At 40.7% G+C, this 25,663-nt stretch overlaps 2 protein-coding genes and 1 long non-coding RNA gene across 5 annotated transcripts in view; 2 read left to right on the top strand and 1 right to left on the bottom strand.

Annotated features, from left to right (window-relative positions):
- afap1l2 (actin filament associated protein 1-like 2) overlaps positions 1-22,023 on the bottom strand; it is a 36,327-nt gene extending 14,304 nt beyond the window's left edge. For 2 of the 3 annotated variants that reach the window (XM_051418531.1, XM_051418532.1), the window contains exons 1-4: positions 21,806-22,023; positions 8,896-9,024; positions 5,132-5,197; positions 3,414-3,505 (exon numbers count right to left, since the gene is read on the bottom strand). In XM_051418531.1, coding sequence (XP_051274491.1) covers positions 3,414-3,505; positions 5,132-5,197; positions 8,896-9,024; positions 21,806-21,821 — 303 coding nt within the window. In that variant the 5' untranslated portion in view covers positions 21,822-22,023. The remainder of the gene's footprint in view (positions 1-3,413; positions 3,506-5,131; positions 5,198-8,895; positions 9,025-21,805) is intronic. The other variant, XM_051418533.1, reaches the window with a different exon arrangement.
- Positions 617-2,835, top strand: LOC127373782 (kelch repeat and BTB domain-containing protein 13). Its single transcript, XM_051418536.1, has one exon. The coding sequence runs from the start codon at positions 966-968 to the stop codon at positions 2,481-2,483; it is 1,518 nt and encodes a 505-aa protein (XP_051274496.1). The 5' UTR covers positions 617-965; the 3' UTR covers positions 2,484-2,835.
- Positions 8,986-11,806, top strand: LOC127373784 (uncharacterized). The gene is made up of 3 exons (XR_007886939.1): positions 8,986-9,061; positions 11,004-11,129; positions 11,708-11,806. It is a non-coding gene; the product is annotated as an uncharacterized LOC127373784 (long non-coding RNA).
- Positions 22,024-25,663: the final 3,640 nt, after the last annotated feature.

The raw sequence follows: 25,663 nt of genomic DNA, 5'->3' as shown, positions 1-25,663 counted from the left end.
CAAAAACCGAACAGTCAGAGGAACATGGAAAATCCCTGGTTCCCATGCCAAGAATCCAGCACAGTGAAAACACACACACACACACACACACACACATACACACACACACACACACACACACACACACACACACACACACACACACACACACACACACACACACACACAGTGTATCTGAGAGCCTGTTGGGAGCTCAGAGTAGTGGAGAAGGTAGTGATAAAAATAATCGGTGTAGCTCAGCTTTGGAAGGCCAGATTCAGGAGGACTCTAGGTCTTTGCTACCTCTCTACCACTTGTAACACAGTATATTTCTGCTTAGAAACACCAATGTTCAAATGAAAACTACTCCAATCATAGTGAAAATGAAACCCGAAAAGGGAAATGAACGGCTGCATGGTGGGAGGCAGAAAAAAGAAATCACACGATTGTGTACGTACTGTATTTATTTTTCTTCTTGGGAAGACTTTTACATCCTCTAAACCTTTCATATTTTTGGTTCCAGATTTTGGTTTCCCCCCTCCATTTGTATGCATAAATGTTTACGACTACTAACTATAACTATAAATAAAGTAAATACACATGTATAAAATTGAAATAGTCACGTAAAACAAAACTGGATTTAAAGAGGCCATGCTGGCATATAATGTAATCATGAATAATTCAGCAAATACTTAGCCAGTTATATTGCGGTTATGATAATCACCAGTTGCCTGCAGCCACATTACCGCTTACTGTGCATGTCAACAGTTTTCCTTTCCTTGCCTGACGCTTGCAAGTGCCACAGCTGCTATCTATAGTACAACTCTATTTTCAGACCATGCAGACAGGACGCAATGGAACTCTCACAAACCTTTATTTACCGTCCAGTTCTAGGGAAAAAATGGCTAATCTACACTCAAGTCACACGCTGTATTGTCACTTGAGATCCTGTTATAGGAAGAGAAAAGACCTGGGTTTAAGAGATCATGGAAGCGCTTGAAGGCCTGGGAGTCAGCCGGGATATTCATGCTGAGAATGCGACCCTTGATCTGGAGCGCAGAGAGCACCAGGCGGGCTGGGTGAGAGTGAGGGTTGAGGAGAGCTGGTTCACTGTGGAGCGGGCCTTGCTAGTGAGGCACAGCAGCTACTTCAGTGCTCTCTTTCACTCTGGGATGATAGAAACTCAACAGGACGAGCTCCACCTGAAGGGAGGAGTGCGTGCAAGGGGTTTCCTCATTGCCCTTGCTGTGTGCAGGGGAGAGGTTCCCACTATCAGTGACCCAGATGAGCTCATAGAAGCTGTAGAGTGTGCTGCTTTTCTGCAGGTGGGGTGTTTGGTGCAGCATCTTTGTGACATTATTGACTCAGACAACTGCCTCTTGCTTTACCATGCAGCCTCCATCTTTGGGGTGCATGCACTCTTTCACAATGCTGCTCTGTTCCTTTGTGATGATTTTGATGATTTGAAGGAAGCAGCAGAGAGTACAATTCCTGAAGACCTTCTTCAATATTCTCAAACATTGTCTCCTGCTTCATACATTGCTATAGGCACACACTCGCCTTCGATGGAACTGCTACACGACTCATTTAGGGTTGTTTGCTACCTTGATGAAAAAGAAGGAGAGTGGAAGCATCTGACGAACCTCCCAACGCTCTGTAGCACATCAATGGCTGGAGTGGCGGTGCTTGACAATCGCTTATACATTGTGGGGGGAGTTTACGGTTATGGGAAGGACACAGTGGACAGCAGCTTCTGCTACAACCCCGAGTCAGGGGTTTGGACAGCTCTTCCAGGTCCCCAGCAACTAAGATATGACTTTACACTGCTGGGATATAATGGTCGACTCTATGCAGTTGGTGGAGAATACCAAAAAAGGACCATTTCCACTGCAGAGAGCTATGACATTGAGAAGGGAGAGTGGAGTTTTATAAAACATGCACCAAGACCTGTGGCATCTGCTGCTTGTGCTGTTGCAAGGCGGCGGATGTTTGTTTGCTTCTGGAAACCACCAGCCACGACAGATATCTATGAGTACATACCAGTGATAGACGAGTGGAAACTTGCAACCACCATGATCAAACCACAAAGCTATGGCCACTGTATGGTGGCTCACAGGGACAATTTGTATGTGATGCGCAACGGGCCGTGTGACGACTTCTTGCGCTGTCTGATGGACTGCTACAACATTACGACGGGCCAGTGGACAGCCATGCCGGGACACTACATCAACAGCAAGGGGGCGCTGTTTACTGCAATGATAAGGGGCGACTCGGTGTTCACAGTGAAACACATGCTGACTCTTGAATACACCATCACTGGAAATGGATGGAAGCCCCACAGGCAGATGAAGGGGTTTCCAAAGAGTGGTTCACTGTGGACGTGTTTACTCAGGCTTCCCAAGACAGGACCAGTTATACCACAGCTGGATGGAGAAGGGAAGGAAGGAAAAATGTCTTTGACAGACACATCTGAGGGACTTGTGGAAGCTATACTGCAACTGTGAAATTACTGCTAAGCTGAAAAACAATGGCATGTTTTTTAGGGTTTCTAAACTAAGAATATTGACCCAGATTTCATACTGACACAAATGCTCTTCATTTGAGTGCCTTCACTTTCACAAGCACTCACACTTGTACAGTACACACACACATGCACACGTGCTGACACTAAGGATTTGTTCTGATTAGCAACAGCTGCTAATGTAGTTTATGTTAGGGGAGGCCACTGTGTGTGTGTGTGTGTGTGTGTGTGTGTGTGTGTGTGTGTGTGTGTGTGTGTCTGTCTGTGCGCAAAGTTCAAAGGCACTGACGGGATGTTCTAAACCTCTCATTCTCTACGTTTTTCCTGAAGTCACACTGGGCCAATTCAGGAGCCACCGGCCTCCCAGTCAACATAAAACACACCACAGCACTCTCACACACTCTTGGATACTCACTTCCCCAGGTTTGTTGCCCCATGAGTAGTATAAATACCTGTTTCTGTGGGAGAATATATTTCACATTGCCTCAGGCTTGTAACTCTGAGGGTTGTGGGAAATGTTTTTGGCTTGTATGACCACAGACTGCATTTGTTGTAGTATATTAAAAACCAATGCAATCCTCTGGCAACATGTGATATTAATCCATAGGACTTTGTTTTGGGTACTTACGGTACCTAGTCATAGTAATGTGCTTACAGTAACAAAAGACCAAAATAATGTCAATTACATTTAAAGTTTGAATTTGTCTTTGGGCTCCTTCAGCATACTGTTGAATATCATGATTTCCACTGAACTTTCCCATGTACTTTGTTGAGTTCAGCAGTCCTATTGGGGTCAATTATGCTATTACCATTCCCACCACAGTGGCAGGGACTCAAAACGCTGTGTGTGTGTTAAGCCAAATCATTTTACATGTTAATCCACTCTGACGGAATCGAGCTGGTAATCACTTACTGTTCTGGGGGGCGGCAGGTCGGGAAGGCTCTTCTGCGGGACAGGGACATATTTTGCTGCTTTTCCGTTGACCAGGGCATCTGATCCGTCATCTGGGTCACGAAAACATAGAGTGGGAGGTCAGTGAATAATAGAAATCTTTATGTGTACATTTATAGTGATTGCTGTGAAATGAATGTACAGTAATTGGGGATAAATGAAAGAACTGGTTCATCATGTTCGGTCACTATTTTCAGATGTCCAGATGTCTCCTATATATATATATATATATATATATATCAGTGTTTACTGGTATCCCTAACTCTTGCTGTGAGCACAGACCCTTCATTGTTAGATTACAGTGACCACATAACCTAAATCAAGGGGAAGCAAGTGTATGGTAGCAACAACCCTATTACACAAAACACACACCACAGTACAGGATCAAGAAAATTGAAGAAGACTTTGCATAAGAGACGAATTATGTTTTTCAGTAGATTAGCCCGTTCAATAGCCAGGGTTTAATATACATCAGTGGTTTCTCAACCTTTCTGGCTCGTGCCTGCCAGGAAACAAGGGCAAACACCAAACCTATTTCAGACCATATAATATAAGGTGTTAATCATCGAGAGGCGCTGAACAGCAGATTGAGTAACCTTTAAGTCAAGTTCTGCGGGCTGTAGTTTAATATTTAGCAAAGAGATATGAGAGTAGCATCAATTGTATTTGCCAGAAAGCAAATAAGCATATAACTGCTTTCTTATCTTGTTATCCACAATCTTTAGGGGAGGGGAGGTGGGCCGGACACCCAGGTTGGAATGATGAGAGTTTCACTGCCAATACTATTGACTAGGCCATTGTGTACCACTTCCTCTATCCTCAGACCTTTTGCCTAGTTTCTGTTTGAATAGTGATATGTGGATCAACATAAACATACAAGGGCAGAGTCACTTTACACATCTTCTCTATGAAAGTTCTCAGTGTATGTTTCTCTGGGCCAAACATGAACTTAGCAACAGAATCTGGACATGTGACCCTCATGACTTTGTTGCTCAGCTCATTGAGAAAAAGCTGTTTTGTGTCATCATGAAGATGTCAAGCTGAACCGAATTACATCTGTTAGTATTCCCACAGACTGTGCTTGTAATAGCAGTGAAATTACTGCAGCGAAGATAAAGTCTAAAATGTCTTTCTCTTGCAAGTGAAATGAAAGATAAAATTCAGGTTTAAAACCACATGATCAATAACTAAGCAACATCAACCCTGACATCAGTCTCTCTGCGAAAGAAACCTTGTGGCTTTGCAAGCATCGCTGTTGAAAATATGTGTCTAGCGCTCACTGAAACCACATTCTTCAACACTGTCCAAACAAAACAGGTCAGTCTCAGATTGAGAGGAGCTGAAGAAACAGACAGGAAATGGGGGGGGGGCTGAGGGGTAGGGGCTGCTTGTGGCAGCTAATTCTGTCTGCTTTCACTTGAATCATCTCAAATTGAGCATGAGGTGCAATAGCACAACAAGTATGCAATTATATTTGACCGACTTGGACAACCTCGAAATACCAGTAGGAGCCCTTTTTTAAAAGTTCCAGGTTGCAATGATACATTGTGTCATTATCCCTCTTTAAATATGAAGATTAAAATAGTTTCTTTATAGATTATATTTCAGCAACTTTTCAGGCAATAAATCTTTACAGTATCAGTATCACACTTCAGAGAGGAACCTTTTGAAACTCACACCTTTCTCGTCTTTGTCCTTTCCACTAACAATGACTTTGTTCATGTAGATATACTCCTCATCAGCACCTGCGTGGAAACAACAAAAGGAGGTTAACAGTCAGCATACTTCAGAACAAACAGTGTTACTTCAGGGAAGTGAAGACACTAGAAGAAGACATTCAAAAACCACTCGACAAAACACTAGACACAGGCTAGACGTGCATGTTTTTCATCTGTTATAGTATTCTTACAAATATTCTGCTACAGTCTCTACATTAGATAATAATAATTATAAATAAGGTTGTCCAAATAGTTGCACCTCTTTACCTTGTGTGCAATCTAGTAATTATTTTAGCTTTAATTAAACTGAACAGAGAGTATGTGATTTGTGTCTGTCAGGAACTTTCAGTGTTCTTTGACTCCCAAACCTTTGGGAAAAGTTGCCCACCTTGACTATACGGTACATTCAGGTTAGTGAATTTGCATTTTGCTTGTCGCAAAAACTTTTTGAAGAATGATTAGTCGTCAGATTTAAGATGAGAATCATACGCGATAAAAGGTCATTTGATGTGAATCTTACTGAATTGAATCTCCAATCACATGCTAAAAAAAACGTTCTTAAAGTTGTGCTGCACTATAATGAATATGTTTCAGACCTCTCCATATAATGTACACAAAGTAACTTGCATCTAAACGAAACTAGAGCATATTTTGCTGCCTAAGGCATCTACTTGTAGCACCAACAGGGAAAATCTGACTCCACCTTAGTTCCAAACAAACTTTCATCATGTTTGTCACAAGTCCAGGAATAAAGGGGAACTTGACCCAAACAAGTGGCCTATTGTGCAGACAGATGGGCCCATTATTGACACCCACTTTCACCGTGGCAGGCATTCATCGGACATTACTCAGAAAACTCCTTGCCTGCACAGATAGAGCACTGTGTCACTTCTATCTTTGAAGTTTTGAAGATTGTACAACTAAATATACAATCGATCTCCTAAGGCCAGCCTAGACTTCCAAAGAGTTCACATTGTGACCAAAAGGATGATTTAGTTTTAAGTTAAACTTCCTCTCAATATCTCCATGGAATTTATATCCACAAAAAAGACTTACAAGTGGTCCAAAAGCATCTTTTTTTTTTTGTAGTTGTTGGCATAAAAGGCAAGAAAGAGCAGTATTCAATTAAAGTAAAAAATAAGAAAATATTATAATTATAGTCATAAATGTGGTTTCCTGTGACAACAATAAAAGCACAGTGATTAGGAGTCTAAGTGCTTGATCAGGGCTGTCATTAGAGACTGAGCTTGACTTCTCTTTGCAGTCCAATGTAAATATTTATGGGTCAGTGTGAGCAATGGTATCATTTAGGAAATAAGAGGAGATGATGAAACCTCGTGTCATACACCAACACTGAAGTCAGCTTAGTGAGAAAAGGACTGTGTTTGGTTTAATGTCGGCCTTAACATGGTGGAGTGATTACAAGCTGGCGAAGACAACGCCATAACATTGCCACATAAACAGTTTGAATGAATGTCTTTTCTCAAACAATAAACTCTGTGGTTTTGGCATAGCAGGCTCCAGCTGGTTACTGTAACCTGTTATGGGAATTTGTTCCAGAGTGCAGTTTTGAGGAAGGTTGTTTTAATTGAATTAAATATTTTAGCTGACTAAGATTATACCCTGAGAGGAAATCAAACAAAACTCTAACACTGGGTGATACTCTGGAGAAAGGTTTCTCCTTTGAAATAGATATAGCGAGGTGAAATCAAACAACAGTAGAATGAAACGATGTTTTGCCTGTACAGTGAAAACAGATTTTTCGGGGAACAGAGTTTGAAATGCTATTTATAAACCGCTGCTCAAAGGAAGTGAGCGTCCCCGGAGGATAAATGCAGCTTCGGAAAAATGATACAGCTTGGAGCCAGGAGAGGAAGTATGGAGAGACGAGTCCAGGACCTGAACATGGAAAAGCATGACTGCTAGCTGGTGTGTGTTGGTGAGAAAGACAGGGAGGGAAATAGCAAAACCCTCATTGGCTTTTTCTATCCAAAAGTGACAGTGGATGTAAAATAATTGGGTCACAAAACAAAATGCCCCGTATGTTGTTAAAGAGATCAAAATAAAAAGTTGGCAATTCTCCCCTGCACCGCAAAAAGTAGATTTCTGAAATAGCAGCAGTGTGTCATTTATTGTTCCCAATTAATAACACACCTAGGGGATGAGGCTCAGTTTAACACTGTTTCACATCCTAACTAATGGACTTCCATGCCACCATAAATCACATCAGTCGGGCAGCGGACACATTTTCATGTTGAGTGTAAGAGCCAGTGAGCAAGAAAAACAAACCTGTCTTTAGCTGTTTGACAGGATACGTTAACAGGCCATGCATCATTTTATAACGAAGCAAGAGGCACTTTGTTTGATTATAGCTTGCTCGTAAGCGTAAAACTAATAACCACAAACATTCACAAAACAAAGAACGTCAATCTGATCATTTGCAAGGGACGTAAAAATGCAGGCATAAATATTTAATTCGGCCACCACAATGTGGTTTTCAGCCACCAAAAATGGGATGAAAGACCCCAAATGTATTTAATAGAAGCCTACAAGAGTATAATTATTACATAGTGGTTACTGAGAGTTTAAAAGAGCAAAATAATACCAGAGTGGGTTTGCTCGATAGCTTCTCTTAGGCCAAAAGGCTGACAATGTAAGCTCATTGAATTGTGGGAAAAGCAGAACATGACCACATGTTACATAAGGTGCTTGCATCAAGGCAGACTAACTGCCAATCATAAGTTTTTGAATGTAAAATTAAACATTTGTGGTTAAACCTCAACCAATGTCATGCAATCACAAAACCACGCTATTAAGAAATATAAATAAAAAACACTGAGTAAATGTTTTAGACTACTTATTTTTTAGAAATGACCAAACTCTCGTTGGAAATGGCCTTCTTCTTGAGACCGCGAATACTTCACCTTTGGCTGACAACATACCTATTGGCCTATACGGACCATTAGTATCTGAGAGTTTGCCAATAAATATGTTATCAAATACAAAGATTGAATCATTATTATTGGAGTTGGAACTCTACAGTAAGTCTTCACCAGCCTTTGTGGGAGGTAAACTCACAACACATAGCGGGCAAGATTTTATCACTCTGAGGAATGAAAGATTGTCTTACAGTGAAATAACCCCAGAATGGAGAAACTAGTGTCTTCGAGCTCTGGGGTTTATACAATTAAACAACATTCTGGGAAAACTCCGACCTTTCCTCAGTTCCTCAGTTGGGTGAGATTGAACTAAAACACTACAATAAAAGATGCCTTTGTTTAACTCTAACATTGTTTTACTCTCTTTCAGATTTCCAAATATATCTAACTACTCATTTTTAAACCCGGGAGCAGAACTTTTTTCTTCCTCTATTCCTAATACAACTATTGTGTTATGACTTGTTATAAAACCTCTTTTCAATCTTTCACTTCCTCTCGGTCTTTATTTTTAGTTGCCTGTGTCAAAAAATACGCAAGATTTTCCCTAAAATATCCACCAAACTCAGTTCCTGAATGTAATTTAAACTGAGAACTAGGTCATTATTTATCTAGACTGCAAAGTTGTGATACTAACCCTGTAAAGGTGGGGATGGGGATCATCTACAGGTACATATTGTCCACTGAGCTTGGCTTGATTCAGTGGATGCTTTTAATTTACATTTTTTAATGCAAATGAGTGCTCCACTGTACATATATAGACACTATATTTGAGTGTTTCCTTCATACCATTGGAGGCTCTGTACGACTGGAGGAGATCGGAGAGCAAGCCCTTCTGGATAGTAGCATTCCCACTCAGGGTCTCCTTGTCCAGGATGAGGAGGAAGCGGTGGAGCTCCATCAGGAGCTGGTCCAGCACTGGAAGCACAGACAGACAGACGAGATGCTCTCAGAGGTATAGCAACATAAAAATTCCTTTATCCTTAAACGGTATTAAACATTTCTTGGCGTGAAAATATTGAAAATGATTAGTGTTAAAACAATGGCTTCAAACCAGAGCTGTCACAGATCCCATCAATAAGAAAAATAAGAGCAACATAAAGCCTTAAAGTTTCCAGGCAGAAATATAGACTTTAATTTATAGCTGAGAACAGGGAGTTCAACTCAAGGACTTGTCTTTTAACACTGAATTTAGCTGCTAGTTTGTTTGTTAGCTATTTCATTCTCACTGCTTGACTTTTGTGTTTCAGGCTACGTGCTGTGTGCCAACATTTAACATGGGAGAGACTCTTTAGAGGTTTTTAGCTGGCAATAGTCGATAACCATTCAGACTTTATGTGACTTAGTCATTACTCTCATCCTGTTGCTATTGACAGTTGCAAGTCTGTTTGAGGTTGTTTTGGGAGTTGCACGGGTTTAGTGAAAGGTCAAGTCCAAAGGAGGGAGGAGCCTGGGTCTGCGTCGGCGGGGCCACTGTGTCTGGGTGCAGCCCACACACATCCTTCAGGGGTCAGCGCTGAGCTCACAGCCCTCTCTCTCCACTGTGTGGGGAGCTCTTTGTGTTTCCTTCACTGTCTCTTGGCTTCATGAATAGGCCCCTTGCTACAGTGGGCCTCAGTGTGTGAGCACTTCACCAGAAGATGAGACAGAAGGGGGATAAAGAAAAGAGACTTTATTAAAAGAAAAGGTGGGGCTAATATCAGAGGGGGGGGGTCATACTGTTCTTAGATACTGGAATGTATGAAATCCCCCACACAATGTACTCCATTACCGTTTGATGTTTTTTTTAGATGGGTCTCAGTATTATTTTTGCTTGGGTAATGTTAAAAATAGACAGACATTTAACACCATAAGACAGTCTGGAGTACATACAGTTGAGGTAAATTAATAATGTAAGTGAGTGAACTTTTGCAATAGTATCCTCTGTTAGCATCCAAAACGTTTCCTTCAATCTGCAGTGTATGATAGTACACTGAGTAATTTGACTCACTATTTATGAATCCCTTAATTCACCTAATTTCCTTTGTAAACAGTCTTCAGTCTTCACACTATGGCAAGGGTTACTTGACTTTTGACCCTTTAAAGACTGAAGCTGTGCCAGAGGCTCAGTGTTGATACTTGTATAGTATCACTGTATTTCTACACACTACACAGTCATTTTCTGACATAACATTAACACGTATAAACTAATAAACTCTGAAGTAAAAACAAACTTTAAAAAAAAAAAAACTGAAACAAAACTACCATTCATATGTCAAAATCATCTGACTCTACTCAAGAACTGAACTCTACTCCCCATAAAATAAATCACACAACTATTCTAAGTATAGTGCTTCTCTTCGTTTGAACACTTTTAAAACTGTCTGTCCATTTTAGTGGCTCCTTCCGGCTAAAACTGATCACTTACTTAGCCTTGTGGGTGAGCGCATTCATGCCCTCTCCCCTCCTCCCTACACTCCCACACATCAAAAGGGGAAATTTCTGCAAAATAAGGTGTCAGACCTCAGGGAGCTTTGCCTTTCGGATATGACGAGAGGCTTTCCCAAAGCTACAGCAAGCTGGGGTTGTTTTTAATGACTCCTGCTCAAGCTGAGTCAACTTCTGCTGAGGGGCCCTGTGGTGGGACCTGCACCACGGAAAACATCCCTGGTTTGGACACATACAGTATGGACACACACACACACACGGGATGTAAAGTAATTAAAATCAGCTTAAACCGTGATCAAGATCCTTAAAAACTGTTTCTTACTCCTCTATGTGCTCAAATGTTACTATGATGATTAAAACCACACACATTCACTTTCATTAAATCTCTAATAGTTGTTTAGCTGCTAATGTTTGGCTGCTCAGTGTGAATCTAAACATTTTTCCAGCTTCTCCTCCTTGTGTGTTTGCAGAGATTGACTCTGATGGCCTTTTGGATTGGGGGACCCTGGGAAACAGAGTCAGCTGACTGGACAGGGAGGTCTGTAGCAGACCGTCTCTGTGGGCTACGGGTTGGCCAGACGCCCACTGCACATCCAGTGAGTGAACCGCAGCCTCCACAGCATAAACAATTCACTTCTGTAGACTGGCCAAAAGGAATCTGAGAGACCATCAGCCAGCCAGTACTACAGCATTCAACTAAAGAAATAAAGAATACACGTTGTACTTCCTGGTTTGCTTCGTTAACAAGTTTTTGTTCGATTTGTTTCACACTTGAGCAGTCCAATTATATTGTTTGTGTTTGATATAGTGCTCTGATAAGCTGGCAGATCAGTAATTGTATTTTCAATGTCTGATAAGACGGAAGAATGAAACTGATGCCCCGCCATGAAATCACAATAGATAGGCAACAAGACCAGACTAAAGACTGTACTTAACAAATGTTTCCTGCAATATTAGTTGTATGTTACTGGTCTATTTTCAGTGCTCCTCTCCATCTGTTTACCTTGTCTGACCCTGGATGTGAAGGCTCATTCTTTCTATTTGGCTGAAATCTTTTCTTATTATTTTATTCCAAAAATAACCAACAGACTGTCTTTTTGTAAGCATGTCTATGTCTATGCGCCCATCTGTGCATCTTGACTACACATGATAGTTTCTTTTTAATCTTTAACAGGCTTCAAGGACAGCTGCGAACCTCCTGTGCTGCCCTGAGAAGGAAGATACTTTAAAAAACCTTTAATGTTAACTGTGAATGAAAAACAATGTGTCCATGCGATATTAAATCTTTACTGGATTGCATAGGTCAAAAAGTCCATGTCAACGTAATTTCTGAGTAAGAGTTTTTCATTCAAAGAAGAGAAGGTATCGGACTTGAGTCTCTACCACCATTCTCTTCGTTGTATTTGAACAAATCTTCTGCTGAAAAAAAGGGATCTTGTCAGGATCCTGGCAGAATTTCTTATTCTGAGAGGCTTGAGGTCTTGCATCAACACTGACTGGCTACATATTAGCAGAAACGAGCGCAAGCATATTATAATAACAAGGCACGCATGGCGTCTCATTTCAATCAGACTTGCTTCCAGGTTAAATGGGATTGCTGATACACTTCTACCATTTGGTGGAATCAGTCTCAAAAACATGCCGGGGCGAATGTAATCTGACAAGAATCTAATCAGCTTTCCCTCCAAGTGTAGCCTTTCCAACAACAGCAACCTATACTGAACAATAATTAGCGTTTGGAACGTAACAAAGGAGTCAGGCATTTCGCTTGTGCTCAATTGAGCTTTGAACTGGCGACATTGGACATCACAAAGATAATTTTACATCACTAAACCATTAAATTCTAATCCAAGTCAAACTGAGCCAACTCAAATATTTAATATTTTACCATCTCTATGACTGGTCTTTACTTCTCTAATCAAACTGTCCCCATTTTAATGTTTCATCATCTCCCTTCATTTATCCTTCTTTCAAAACATCTCATCAAATCCCAGCATATCAATTCATGCTTCAGGAAATATACAGTTTTTTTTCACTGATGCAACATTTGTGTTGCTTTAAAGCAAGTTTCTTTGATCAGTGGTGAATAGTCAAACTCTACCTTACATTGTTACAGCCATGTGCAGTGGATGACTGAGTTATATTATATAGCATGCTATCAGTGGGCAAAAACTTAATTAATCCGAAAATAATACAGAATAACACAAGCATGCTGACTTTGCGCTGGCAACCAACAAACCACCACAGTGTTTACTTATCTAACATGATTAAATAATGAAGGAACATTAAATCAGACTTAGCTAACTGCGAAACCATTTTTCTCTTTCTTGAGCAAGCATTTTCTAAACTCATGAAACTTGTTTACAACACAGCTGTCACCATTACTCGTGATAGAGACTAACTGGCAGTTTATTTGAATGTGATTTCATCTGTTTGGCACTCTAGTTGAGCAGCTGCCCCAGCATCTTCTACAGAGCAGACAGCAGTTTTAGACTACTGTACTTTGATTGTAATATCGACTTGCAAACATACTTTGACCCGTTGTTAGATACAAGCTCAAGTTTTACCACAAATGTACTGTAAGTTCTACAAAAGATGTGCATATGACAGTAAAAACTGCAATTAGACATACTACTACTACTACTACTACAATTACTATTACTACTACATATTACTACCCACATATTAACAATTAGTAACAAATAGCAACATTTAAGTTTAAAAAGAGCTAAACAATATAACAGTTCCTGACCATACCATATTTTATTTCAAGTAATTACCCCACCAGTAATATAACGAAACAACACACCCATGGCTACTGGGTGAAGTTAGTTGAGTAACAGTAATTGTCTGTTGCTTTTAAGTAAATTAAAAGTTGAATTAAACAATTCCTCATTAAAATTCATGCTCTGAAAAATATACAAAAGAGACTAATTCTTATGTATAACAAAAGACACTGACATAATTCCATTTTAAAAGAAACCGATGATTGGCAGATGTAGTAGACCAAAGTTACCGTTATTATCAGATTATACACTGAGCCTATCAAGTGTCATCTTGTGACAGAGCTACAACTGCACCTAAAAGGGAAGTGGTGGAAAGAAGGAGAATTGGAACCAGCGACCGAACAACAGTAAAAAAAAAAAAAAACGACTGATTTATACACCGTCACAGGTTCAAGGTGCTTCTGTTTTAGTAGAGAGTAAAAAACTCACAGAAGCAGAGCTCTTACACAGCAAATTTCCAGGGGAAAACACACGAACATCAATGACCTTTGGCAGTTTCAATGCACACAACTGGAAGAAGGTGCCACGTATGATTGGTTAGCTGCAGCCAGGTCTTTTTCTGGTTCGATTGGCAGATAATTGGCTAATGGCAAGGTCTGAATAAAGGATCAAACGCCAGATTTGATTGGTGTTTGATCGCTATTGGCAGGAATCGGTCTGTCTCCCTGCATCATGCTGGGTTCAGCTGTGGGGCAGGGACTGCGTGGACAGGGCTGGATTAATCCAAGCTGTGTTTTGGTGTTATTGCCGTAGAAACCTGAACAAAAAAAAGCGGGTGTCAACTTGATGACTTCAGAAAAGGGGCAGGCTGTGTCTGATAGCAACACTCAAGGAACTTGGAAAGAACATGACAAAGGGACAAGAAAAGAGAAGAAAAGTGGAAGAATATATTGAAGCTTGAAGCAAGATGGTACATTAAATATTACAGGTAAAAGTACACAGGTCCCTTTCACATTAAGTCAACAATCCCTGAGTTTTAACTTAAAGGCAAAAAAAGAATTGTTGTAATATGTCTTGAGAGTGAAAAAAACTCCTGTAATAAGAGTTAGCAAATATTGTAATCACAGGTTTATCTGGAGCAAACAGCACGTAACCTATTAACACCACACTGAACTATAATGTTGTTTCATTTCTTCAAAATCAACTTCCATAAAACTAATTTCTCCTACCCCTGAATCTCAATAATACAGTACAGAACATAGATTGATATAGGGTGAAGAATGAGTGGATTCCATACATATAAAGTGTGTAATATACATATTGGCCATATAGTATTATGAGCACATATCTCTTGTCTCTAAGTGTCTTTAAATTCCGGTTGCACCACATCCACAGCAAATCATTTTAGATTCCTGATGAACTCTACTCGTCAGTCCCTTGACTCCGCAGCATTCATCTGATCAAAGGCGAGCCTCTGGTTTTTCCCTGTCTTTGTCACTTGTCCTTTTCAATCTCTCTTGTAAGAAAGATTTGTATTCATATGTTATGTATCTGCTGAAGGAGAGGTAAGTCTCATTTAATTGGATTTATTGTTGGTAGGCGAGAAGCTGCCTGGGGTAGATAAATAGATGATGTGAGTGGCCACCTCCTCTGCTCAGGAATGGTTGTTCCAGTTCAACATAAATGGATTCCTTCACTGCTCTTTGAAAACCATCTCTCTTCTCCGTCCAATATGCGTAAATCTTTCTGGGCTTTAGGTGGATATCTGAGTCTTGATCTTCGGAGTTGGTTCCACCTTTCAGCAATTTTTCTCTCTAAAGTTCAGGCCTGTGCATTCTATTGCACTTGATGACATATAGCTTTATAACACGGCTCTACTTATGTCAAGGTTTTGGTTCAACTCTCTGGAAGGATAGGAAGCAGACAAAAGACTCACACAGACAATGGGGAGGCAAAACAGACTCAAAAGTTGACATTAATTAATAAATAATGGCTGATTTTCCTCCATTATACAAATTATGGGCACAACATTGGCATATTAAAATTTTAAAGAGATTCAAAAATAAAATATGTCTGTCTCGGGGTCAGTTGAGGTCAGACATGTGGTCATGGCTGAGATTATATACTAGTGACAGGAAGTGTTTTGTACACTGTGGGAAAAGTTTTGATGTAGGAGGAGCTTGAGGTTGTCCAGTGGTTTGGGCATGGCCAAAGAGTCTGCAGAATCCCCTGGTTCTAACACAGCAGCTCGGTGCACTATTTCACGCGTCTTCCACCAGAGAAGAGGAAGCCCGTGGACTCAGTTACAGTATGTGTGGCTGAAATGAAAACCTGCAGGCTTTCAGGACAACTCATGATGAACAAGCCTTTTTATACATTACTTTTCGGTTTGTTTTTTTTCTCTTGCTTTCTTTTTGGCAGATGAAAAATAACATTTCCCTTTAAATTATGCTTGAGGCACACTGCTATGGCAAAACTGAATATTAACCAGGTTTGATCAATGTGATTAGAACACAAAGAGAAAGCTACAGTGTCAAGAGGAAAAAGAAAAGGATAAAAGGGAATGGTGAAGGCACAGGCTTAAGACACTGCAAGTAAGACTACAAAGAGTCCGTGGGCAGAGTTACAGCAAATGTTAAAACACTAGCACTAAGCTCATGGCAGCGATTCATGCTAAGATGCTGAGCCACTGATTGAAGTGTTAAAGGTACAAATACTGAAGACAGAAGCTGTGAAGGACTCACTTATAAAGTGTAATTCCAGTTTGCTTTTCATGTGTCTCCTCTTTTATCTTCCCTCTGCCCCAACTATTGAATATCGCCTTTATTCATCTCACGCTTTATCTTTACCAACACCCTTTTCTTTTTTTCAAGTCTTTAGATCTGTGCTGTCTCAGTAATGTTGAGGCTTACACCTCGGCCCTTAGAGAAATCAGCCAGTTTTTATAGCTAAAACATGCCAATGGGCCCTAAAAATCCAAGTAAATCTTGGCCCTAGTGTACTTGAGCAACTTCATCTTGATTAGGATGCAGCGCATGTTACTGTAGTCCCTGCAGATAAAGGCTTGAGCTGGAGGTTCAACATTCTGGCTGTTGATTACATGAAGTCTGTGTGTGTGAGAGAGTGTGTATGAGGCAAAGTCAAAGATGTGGGAAGTGAGAAAAAGAACAGAATGAAAACAAAGTTTGGAGGATAATGCCAGAATCCTTGTCCATGAAAAATATATCAGCCATTTATACTGACGTTAATATTTTAAATTCTAATAAATTACTTTTCTTTAACACGATTTTGAAAGCGTAGGAGGGATTTTTGTAGCTCTTTGGCTGGCTCAGTTCAATGACAAACGAAATGTTAGCAGTTACTCTATTATTGAGATAAATGTAACGAGCTGCAATGAAGATTGCATTGCAGTTTTAATGTACTGGAATCTTAATAATGCTTTTTAAGAGCTGCGGGACAAACGTCAATAACCTCTTCCACAATGATGATGAAAATGGTGACAAAAATGGAAAGTGAAAGTTTAAATCGCTTAAAGCTGCTCTGATATTTTTATGTCAGCAATGGATCAACTGTGCGTAGAAATGAAAAGTGTCATTTGTGATGACAAACCACAGAGAAATATCACCAAACTCTGCAGCTGTGTGGAGTGTTTTAGCGTCTTTCTTATAGTTTTGGGTTTGCAGCCAGCAACTTTATTGATGAGAACTGTGAGACTCAACCTAAAACTGTACAAGCCCAGTTAGGGACGACAGTTAAAAATGAGCAATAGCTATAAACTGTGCAGCACATGGGTTTCATGCTTTGTACTGGAACTATGTTAAATTGCATCGTCCCTATCAAATAAATAAATTTACATTTAACCGCAGGCAGCTGTTTTGAGCAAAAAAAGCTTTGATAATCCCACTGTAGCTTACATGCTCACACCAAATGCTAGACAAAGTTAGCAACTATCTAGCGAACATACATAGTGGAGCATTTAGCAGCTAAAGAGTCAGATATTCCCCTCAGGAGTTGGTGGAGACCAAAGCAGGACAAAATGGAGAGTGAATACTGGAATTCAGATTTCCAGGTGGACAGAAACACAACTCAAAATGCTAATGTTGCTCTATGTCTGTTGGTTGTGTAAATAACACTAACACATTACCTCGGCTATATGAATGGCATTAGGTGATTAACTGATAGCATTTACTGATCTGTGCAGAGCAGCATGCAGAAAACTCAATGTGTGCTAGCTATCTACTTTGCCAAGAAATTAGAGCAACTCGCAACTCTTTAACTCTCACTTTTACACAGTTTTTTCTTTTTTTTCACACACAGAGATGAAAAAGCTGTCCTGGGCCATGAGGCACAAGAGGCTCAGTGTGGTTCCACCTCCTCTTCTTAATGCAGCATCCTGCCTACATCCCTCCTTCAATCCTCCTCTCTCCTTACATACCCTTGCTCCACGGGGACCCCACCAACAGTCAAAGGCATCATCCTCTAGATATTCTGAGATATGTTGGGCGGTAAATGCATGTATATAACACTCTGTGTGGGCATTAACCATCAGTCATTTTTCAATTACCATATACTGTGTAGTGATAAACAGATTCATGATTTAGAGGCCGTGTTTTTGGAGCTTTACAAGGCTCCACAGTCTTGGCTTGATGAGAAAGAAAGCAACAGACTCGAAGCAGCTGCTGACAAATAAAAACTAACTAGCAATGCCGCCTCAGAGTCACCCACATAAAAGCTTCTTTGCTCAGTTATTATCCCATAGATAAGTGGCCAGGAGGGCTGCAGGGAGAGTAAGACCTAGTGAGTATGCATATGTGTGTGATTACAAGTGAGTGAGCTCCCGTTCTGAGTACAATTTCCTTCAAAAGAGTATACCTGGTGAGAAAAAAACCCACCGCAGGTCTGATCCAGAGCTCCTGAATCCAATAAACAAAGCCACGTTTGATGTGTTGTAAATGAACAAGACCCACAGGGCGAAAAGGGCCAAACTCACATGGAGCTCTGCACTGCCACAGATCAGGAAGACCGTCTTTCTTTTCATCATTTTTATAGCCCAGTCCAGCTTCCTGAATTACGCGCACTCCACGCACTCCCCGTTGGCAAGTACAGACCATGACACACACACAAGTGAACCGGCAGACCACATGCCAGCCCTGATGGTCTACATTTTAGCTTTCCCTCTGCTGAGTTTATGAGAGGTCAAACCTGCTAAGCCCACAGACTCTGTCATGTTGTCATGCTACACTGAAAAGCACCTTTGAAACAAATTTTCAGCTGATATTAGTCAGACTGCACTATTTATTTTGTCATGATCACTGCAGTTGATAGACTGCAGGCTATTAAAACACCAGCATTGAAGGAACCACCACTACTGGGATACACAGGTTAAAGTGAAAATACCTTTTCAGCAACATGTGGTTTTTGGCATTGTGCTTAAATAATACGGCCCACAAACATGTTATAGTTAAAAATCACTGGAAGCTGCATTACTACAGGACGTTTTCAAAACATATTACAGGAAACCATCTGTAAAGCTTGCACTGCTCACAATAATTAAAACAGTCATGGGTGACAGGAACTGGGATAGGTAGGGTGTAATGTGACCACATCCTCACATAACCGCTAGCATGGCTCTAGCCTCGTCCTGTTTTTTTCACACAATGCTGTGCACATAAACATTTTATTGGAAAAACAATTATCTTATCTTCTGCCATTCCTCAAAGCCAGACAAAGTCAGTCAAATTTTCAACTGTAGTTGCTTGTGTGCCAAGTGAATAATCCAATGATTCAAAAATGACCATCAATACATCTGTCAGTCTGTCTCCATTTGTCTTACATTTTATTTTGGCAGAGATCACACAATCAGATTATTGTTGGAGAAGACAGCTGACGCTGGAAGCAAGAAAGGAGCCATCATCGCAAGAGCCCATCGCTTTTCTGTGTGAAACCCGGCTGCAAAGGATGTGAAGCCAGCGCAATGAATTAAACATGGACACGTTTTACCCAGAAACTGGTGGGATCCATAACAACATGGAAAGCAAAACAAGCAAGGGCATGAGCTGGAAGGCACTGATTGACAAGAAGAGGAAGATAATAAATACTGGAGAGGATCTTGCAAAAAAAATAAACATATTCATTCCCTTTATGAGAATATTTAGGGAAATTACACTTTTAATTATTTCTATATATGTACGTGTATATTATTTAAATTATTTTCTTTTTACAGGCTATTATTCTGAAATTCTGAAAATGTATGTAATGCTTTAATTAATTTATCGTCTGATCAAATACAGTTACCGGGGCAGTTGGTGTACACAAAAACATGTGAGACTAAGATCATTTCCCATTTGGTGGGCTGAAACATTAACATGTGGACTGCAATTAGATGCTGGGGCAAAGTAACCAATGAGCCACTAATTACATAAAAAGTGCTCCAATCACCTCTTGGCTGAGCTCCTCAGTAGGTCCTGTACTGTAACAATGATTCTCAAACATGCCCGATGAGCTGCCGAAGTGCTCCTCTGGAATGAAACCTGCATGAGTCAGGTTTGAGAAACAGGGAGCGTATCCAGAATACTAAACAATGCCTTGCCTTGTCATTGGCCTCCCTGGATTTTTCCATGTTTCCCTTTACCGTACCTCCTCCACTGGCTGCCTGTGGCTGTTAGTATCAATTCAGTGTCCTGGTGCTGCTGCATACAGCTGCCAAAAGAGTACACTCCAGTCCTTATTTCAGCCACAAACACCAGCTCGCTCTCTAACTACCCGTTGTTGGATCATTGCCCTGCATCAGTCGACATGCCCTCAGCTCTCCCTTTCTCTCATGAATTACATCATCATTACTTAAGTCTTCCCCCTATATCTGCCCTGCAAAATATATCATGATTGAAGCTCCTGTCTTAAACCAACAGCAGTGATTTAGAAAGCACAACCATGACCTTCAAAGCCTAACCAGCTGATCAGAAACAAACAAATATTGCAGTGCTTATTTTTGAAAACCACTTTAGATTTTAAAAAATGGACTCATACTGTAGAGGCAGTCCATTCCCACTTAGTTTGTTTGGTATAAAGCCAAGAGAGCAACGTAGCTCCCCTGGTGGACAACAATGATTATCCACTCATAAATGCTGAAATGTGACAGTAAGATCCACCACTCCCATAGATTTGGTCAAAATTGAATCCATGCATGCTGAGCTATTGCATTCATCTTGTTTTCTTGGTTTCGTCTAAAATGTTAGGAAACAGTCAAAGAAATTTCCATCACAATTCCCCAGATCCCAAACTGACAACCTTGAATAGCTTGTGCTATCCAACCCAGCAGACCAAAGCGTAAAGATTTTTGTATAAAACTGACAAAAGCAACAACTAGTCACATCTGAGAAGCTGTAACCAGAGCATATTTGACATTTTTGCTGGGAAATAACTCAAACATGCAGAGGAATTTGTTGGACTACGTGCGATGGGTGGATGAATAGACAAATGAATGAACTGAACGCAGACCAACCCAAAGCCTCTACTGCTAATGAAATCCCCTCACAGGAAAAATACACCTCTGCAATTGGCTGCTCACAACACTGGGTATCCACTCTGAGAGAGGGTGGGAGTAAACAGACTGGGCCGCCCAGTCAGCTGGAGAACGGGAATTTTGCAGCAAGATTGTTTTCCTTTCAAATTGTGGTGATCCCATTCTTCCAGTTAAACTAGTCAGCATTGGTTTCTGTCCAGCAAGTCGCTTCACCCAGCTGCCTCACCCAGACCAGGGACAGTGAGGGGGGAAATTCATAGTGTGTTGATAGTTCCTCCCATCAGTGCTGAGGTCCAAACACAACTAATATCACCATTTGATGCTCTGACAGCAAGGTGAGGTGCACTTCATGGCCAAAAACCGCCCTACTAGTACTAAATAATTTCAACATTTTGGCTCAAACTATTTGTTTATATCCATCAGGAAGTATTAAATGGCCGTGCTCATCCCTCATGGACAAATAACCACAGGAATTTGAGGAATGCTGTGAGAACAATGTTGCTGCTATTGGAATTCATCAGTGGCCACAGTGTAAACTATTTTATACAGCCCACTTGGAAGGGAAGGCATTTGGGGATAAGCCTCACATCTTCACAGCCTTGGTGACACACAGGGTGCATTCAGCTCTTGGTAGTTTCTGAGGACTAGTTTCACAAGAAAGCCCAGTAAGCTACCTAACCCAAACCCAGAGGAATTTTAATTATCAGTATTAGTGGCAGGTGACCAGTATCCAAGCCAGTATGTGGAAAATGGTCCCCCCCCCCCCAAAAAAAAAAAGCCAAAACATCATATACATTGTCTTTGGACCCGGTTCTGGCAACATGCCTCCAATGCAAAACCAATACATGTCGCAGGGTGATTCATATCTGGATGCACGGATAAACAATCGGTTCTGCTGTCACCTAATGCTGCTGTAAATCAGTTGTAAAGCACACACTGTCAGCAATGCCTTGGAGACAGGGAAGAAGTCAGCAGCTCTATCAAACTTTGACACAGAGCTCAACACAGTAACCCTCCTCTTTACCTTTGTGCTTCTCCATTCCCTCGCTGTTTCACCCTCTTCTTGTCCCTCGTTTTCCTCCTCTCATAAAAATCAAACAATCCCAAAAAGTTTTGCCGACAAGTTTTCTGAGTGATGGGACAGCCAATAACTTCTTCTTCTGCGGAATGCAGCCCGGCGCTCCACTTTCCAACAATACACTGACTGGCTGGCTGGCTGACTGACTGACTGAATACGCTCGACAGTTTTTTTTTTTTTGACGGAACAACAGCGCTCTCTCCTCTTCTTCCAAATCTGTGCTGCACCTCCTCCCTCCAGTGCGCAGCATCCAGACTGCAGCTTGGTTGTGAAACTGGGGGTGGGGTGGGGGGGCGTCCAGGTGTTATTAAGAGGCACAAGAAACTGAGGAACAGTTTGACTTTTTTGTTGATGACAGGATAGAGTTGTTTTTTGTTTTTTTTTAACCATCAAATCCGCATTAAACTGTGTATAACCACAAAACTACAAGAAACTGCAGCCTCTTATATTAACACACATTTCCCTGTTTTGGCTACTGTTGTTTAACAATAGGTCTTGGTTTGGAAATGTATTAATAATAAGATATTTAAAGGGCAAGGAGTGTCAGAAATATAAGTTCATCCACAAGTAATATCAAACAGAAACATAGGAAGTGGTGTCTGACATGGGACAGTAGGGTATCAGTATCATTACGCATGTGCATGTAGTAGCTTTTCTTAAACACACTGACTAAGTGCTGTACTGTACTTTAACAGCAGTCGTTTTTCTCTCTGGCAAACAGAGAAGTGCTCTGCCCCAAACAGCCGCGCACCTCCGTGGGAGAACGGTGACCGAGTGGAGGTATGAGAGGAATGTGAGGCAGGCAGAGCAACACCACACACTCCAGAAGATGATTAAAACACGTGACCCGCATCCCAGTGCTTTGTATAAAGTCTCCACTTTTATTGCAACCTGCAGGACACACAAAAGCAATGCAACGCTGCAGCTCAGAAAATCAGGGCCATCAGTTATGTGGTGTAGAAGCAATACCAATACCACTGGTCACACAGCAGCCACGCCCCAAGGTAAATAGCAGCAATATAATGTGGCAGGTTGTAGTCCTGTGATGTCATCTGATGCTGGTTAATGATACACTTTCTATAGGCTGACTGCAGCAGAGAGAGAGGGTGGGTGAGGGGCACTGACAGCACCTTCTATTCAGGCCTCCTGATGCCCTTCTGGCACAAAGACACAGCTGATCTGATCTACAGTATAGGGTCAGAGGCAGTGTTTGGGGAGTGGCCATGCTGCCAGTTACTTCACACTGGGAGAAGTTGAACTACAGCAAAGCTACACTAGGGAGAAATGTAGTTTGGTTAACTGAAGCTACTTCGAAAAAAGTAGTTCAAACTGCTGTACACATTCAGATGCAAAACATTAAAAACTATAGCCAAATATTTTCCACCTGTGAGCTAACAATCCAGCTTAGAGAAATTTTGTTCTTTCAGTAGTAATTCAACTATTTGAATCACTATGCAAATATGACTGTAGTGGATCTATCAGCAATCTACTGTATATAGTATAAACTACTAGTTTAAATACAAAGTTAGTACATAGTACTACTCCCCAACACTGATGAGAAGTTGCACACAGCAGAAAAAAGACTTCAACATCAGAGGATTCCAGGAAAAAATGCATTCCTTATCTGAACTTGTGCTTGAACTTTGTTTCTTTTAGCTATACTCACAGCGGGAAACATTACATATCCCTTAGAGAGACATGTCAGTTCCAAGTGTCCCTCTTTAATCTTTTGTTCAAGGTTTCGTTGGTCACGTCCATGTCTGGGTGTCAGCAATTATTACACTAAAACTGCATCAATTTCTAGTCATGAAACACATCTTACATACATCCATCCTCTGTTTTTTATTGCCAGGGTCACAAGTCAGCGGTCAAGGGGCACCCTGAAGAAGGCGCCAGTCATCAGGGACAAGGTCAAGACAGGCAGTCACACTCACAATCAGAGACCTCAATCCACCTGACTTGTAGGCCTTTGAACTGTGGAGGGGGGATTTGTAAGTGTAAACCTATTAGTGTAAGAGCAGGTTTAAATCCATCTCTGCATATTTTCCAATAATAACATTTTAAATGGTCTACTTTAAAACCTGCCAAAACATTGTAATGTAATATAAGACTGTGTACACTGATGGATATAATGAGCCATACCATGTAGCCTTCATACCTTTGCGCTTTAAGTGTAAGCCTAATAATAATACTGAGTGCTTCAAAATTATAGGACCACCTACAGTGTCAGAAACCTAATAGCAATAATGACAAGACAAATGATACAGTGTATACAAAAGAGAACAAGACTGACAGTCACTGTGATTCAGAACCAGAGGCAAACTAGATGAAAGAGACAGAAACCCCTCAGCTGAAGTCCAATGCAACCCTGTGGCTTTTGATACATTTTTAAAAAGCTAGTAATTAGAATATATTTTAAATTCTCTGTTAAGTCGTTATAGCTTTATTGTGTTTGGTAGACTGACAGTTTGAATCAACGCACTTGTCTGTTAGGATAATTTACAGTCAAAACACTGTAGCATAAGCTGATAAGAGCAATAATAGAGAACCATTCAGCAGGGATTTTTCTTGAAAGTGCTCAAAGTTTGTAACTGTGTGTGTGTTTGTGTATGAGTATGTTTGCTGGGACAGTAATTTACTGCTTGAACAGTGAAGGGTTTCATATTAAAATTGAGTATTCTGTAGTTACCAGTGTATTAAGTTGTTTCTACATCATTTGTGGCCATCAACCCTTCACATTTTCTTGAACAACTCAAATAGGTCATGTTAAGCAAGGACAAAGCACAAGTGTTTCCAACTAAAGCTAAAAACCCTCAAGGTCTGTTTTCAGGATGGCAAGCTGAATCAAAATGTTGGCAGAGCTAGTTTTCATTCTGAAGAAACTTCCTGCTTTTGTATCTTCATTTATTGTGACTTCAGTGTTTGTGTCATACCCACTTTGTTTGCCTTCCCTGTGGTTTCAGCAAAGAAGGGTAACATTTCTTTTTCTGAATAAATAAATGCAATGTTACAGTTTGCAGGACTGCGTATGTAAAGTAACTATTGTACCAAAATTGTGTTTAGTTGACCTCATATCAAAAAGTGAATGTGAAAGACAGTGGGGCAATTTAGACAATACCAAATCTTAATTTTCCATTTAGTTCCTTTTTCCAGAGCTTTCAACAGCATCTACGGTCTTCATCAGTTGATGGAGATGTCATCACCTAAGTGTCCTCCGGATAAAGCTAGAAAGTGGACCTTGAATTGAGCTGTGTGTACGTGTGTGTGCGCATGTGTGTCTGTGTCAAACTACTGTTTCCAAGACCAATAATGAACTCTGTCACTCAATATTTAGTTTTTGTTGTTATGCACGAATACAAAAGAAGCACATTTTTTCACCTTCATATTAGGGCAACTGCAATGTACTGTAATAATTCAGTTCTTAGCCTTGAACCTGTCTATTAGTCTAAATCATTTTACGGACTTTCAGAGTGTAGTTGAAAGTCAGCTGGTGATATAACTGTTTTTTTCCCCCCACTCTCTATCATATGTAGCCTTGGGTCAATGTTAAAAGTGTGAATGTGAGTCAGGCATGATGGCTCAGCATGAATTGAAAACAAGGGTGGTCTGGCCTTTCTCTCCTCCACTCTTCCTTTGTGTGACAGCAAAAGAACTGTCTTCTTAATCCAGCAGGGGAATTCCTGTTGTGCAGCAGACCTTTGGATGCCCTTGGCTGTAGGGGTGGTTCCAGGTCTTGAACATTCACATTTGGATGATTTAGGGTCATCAGGCTTGTCGATGTATGTGAGGCATTTGTATCTAGGT

Source organism: Dicentrarchus labrax, unplaced genomic scaffold (assembly GCF_905237075.1).
Source record: "Dicentrarchus labrax unplaced genomic scaffold, dlabrax2021, whole genome shotgun sequence".
NCBI classification, from domain to species: domain Eukaryota; kingdom Metazoa; phylum Chordata; class Actinopteri; family Moronidae; genus Dicentrarchus; species Dicentrarchus labrax.
This window is presented reverse-complemented; position numbering and strand designations above follow the sequence as displayed.

Excerpts from the sequence above, each read along its gene's own strand:
- LOC127373782 (XM_051418536.1), top strand. The coding sequence starts at position 966 with ATGGAAGCGCTTGAAGGCCTGGGAGTCAGCCGGGATATTCATGCTGAG.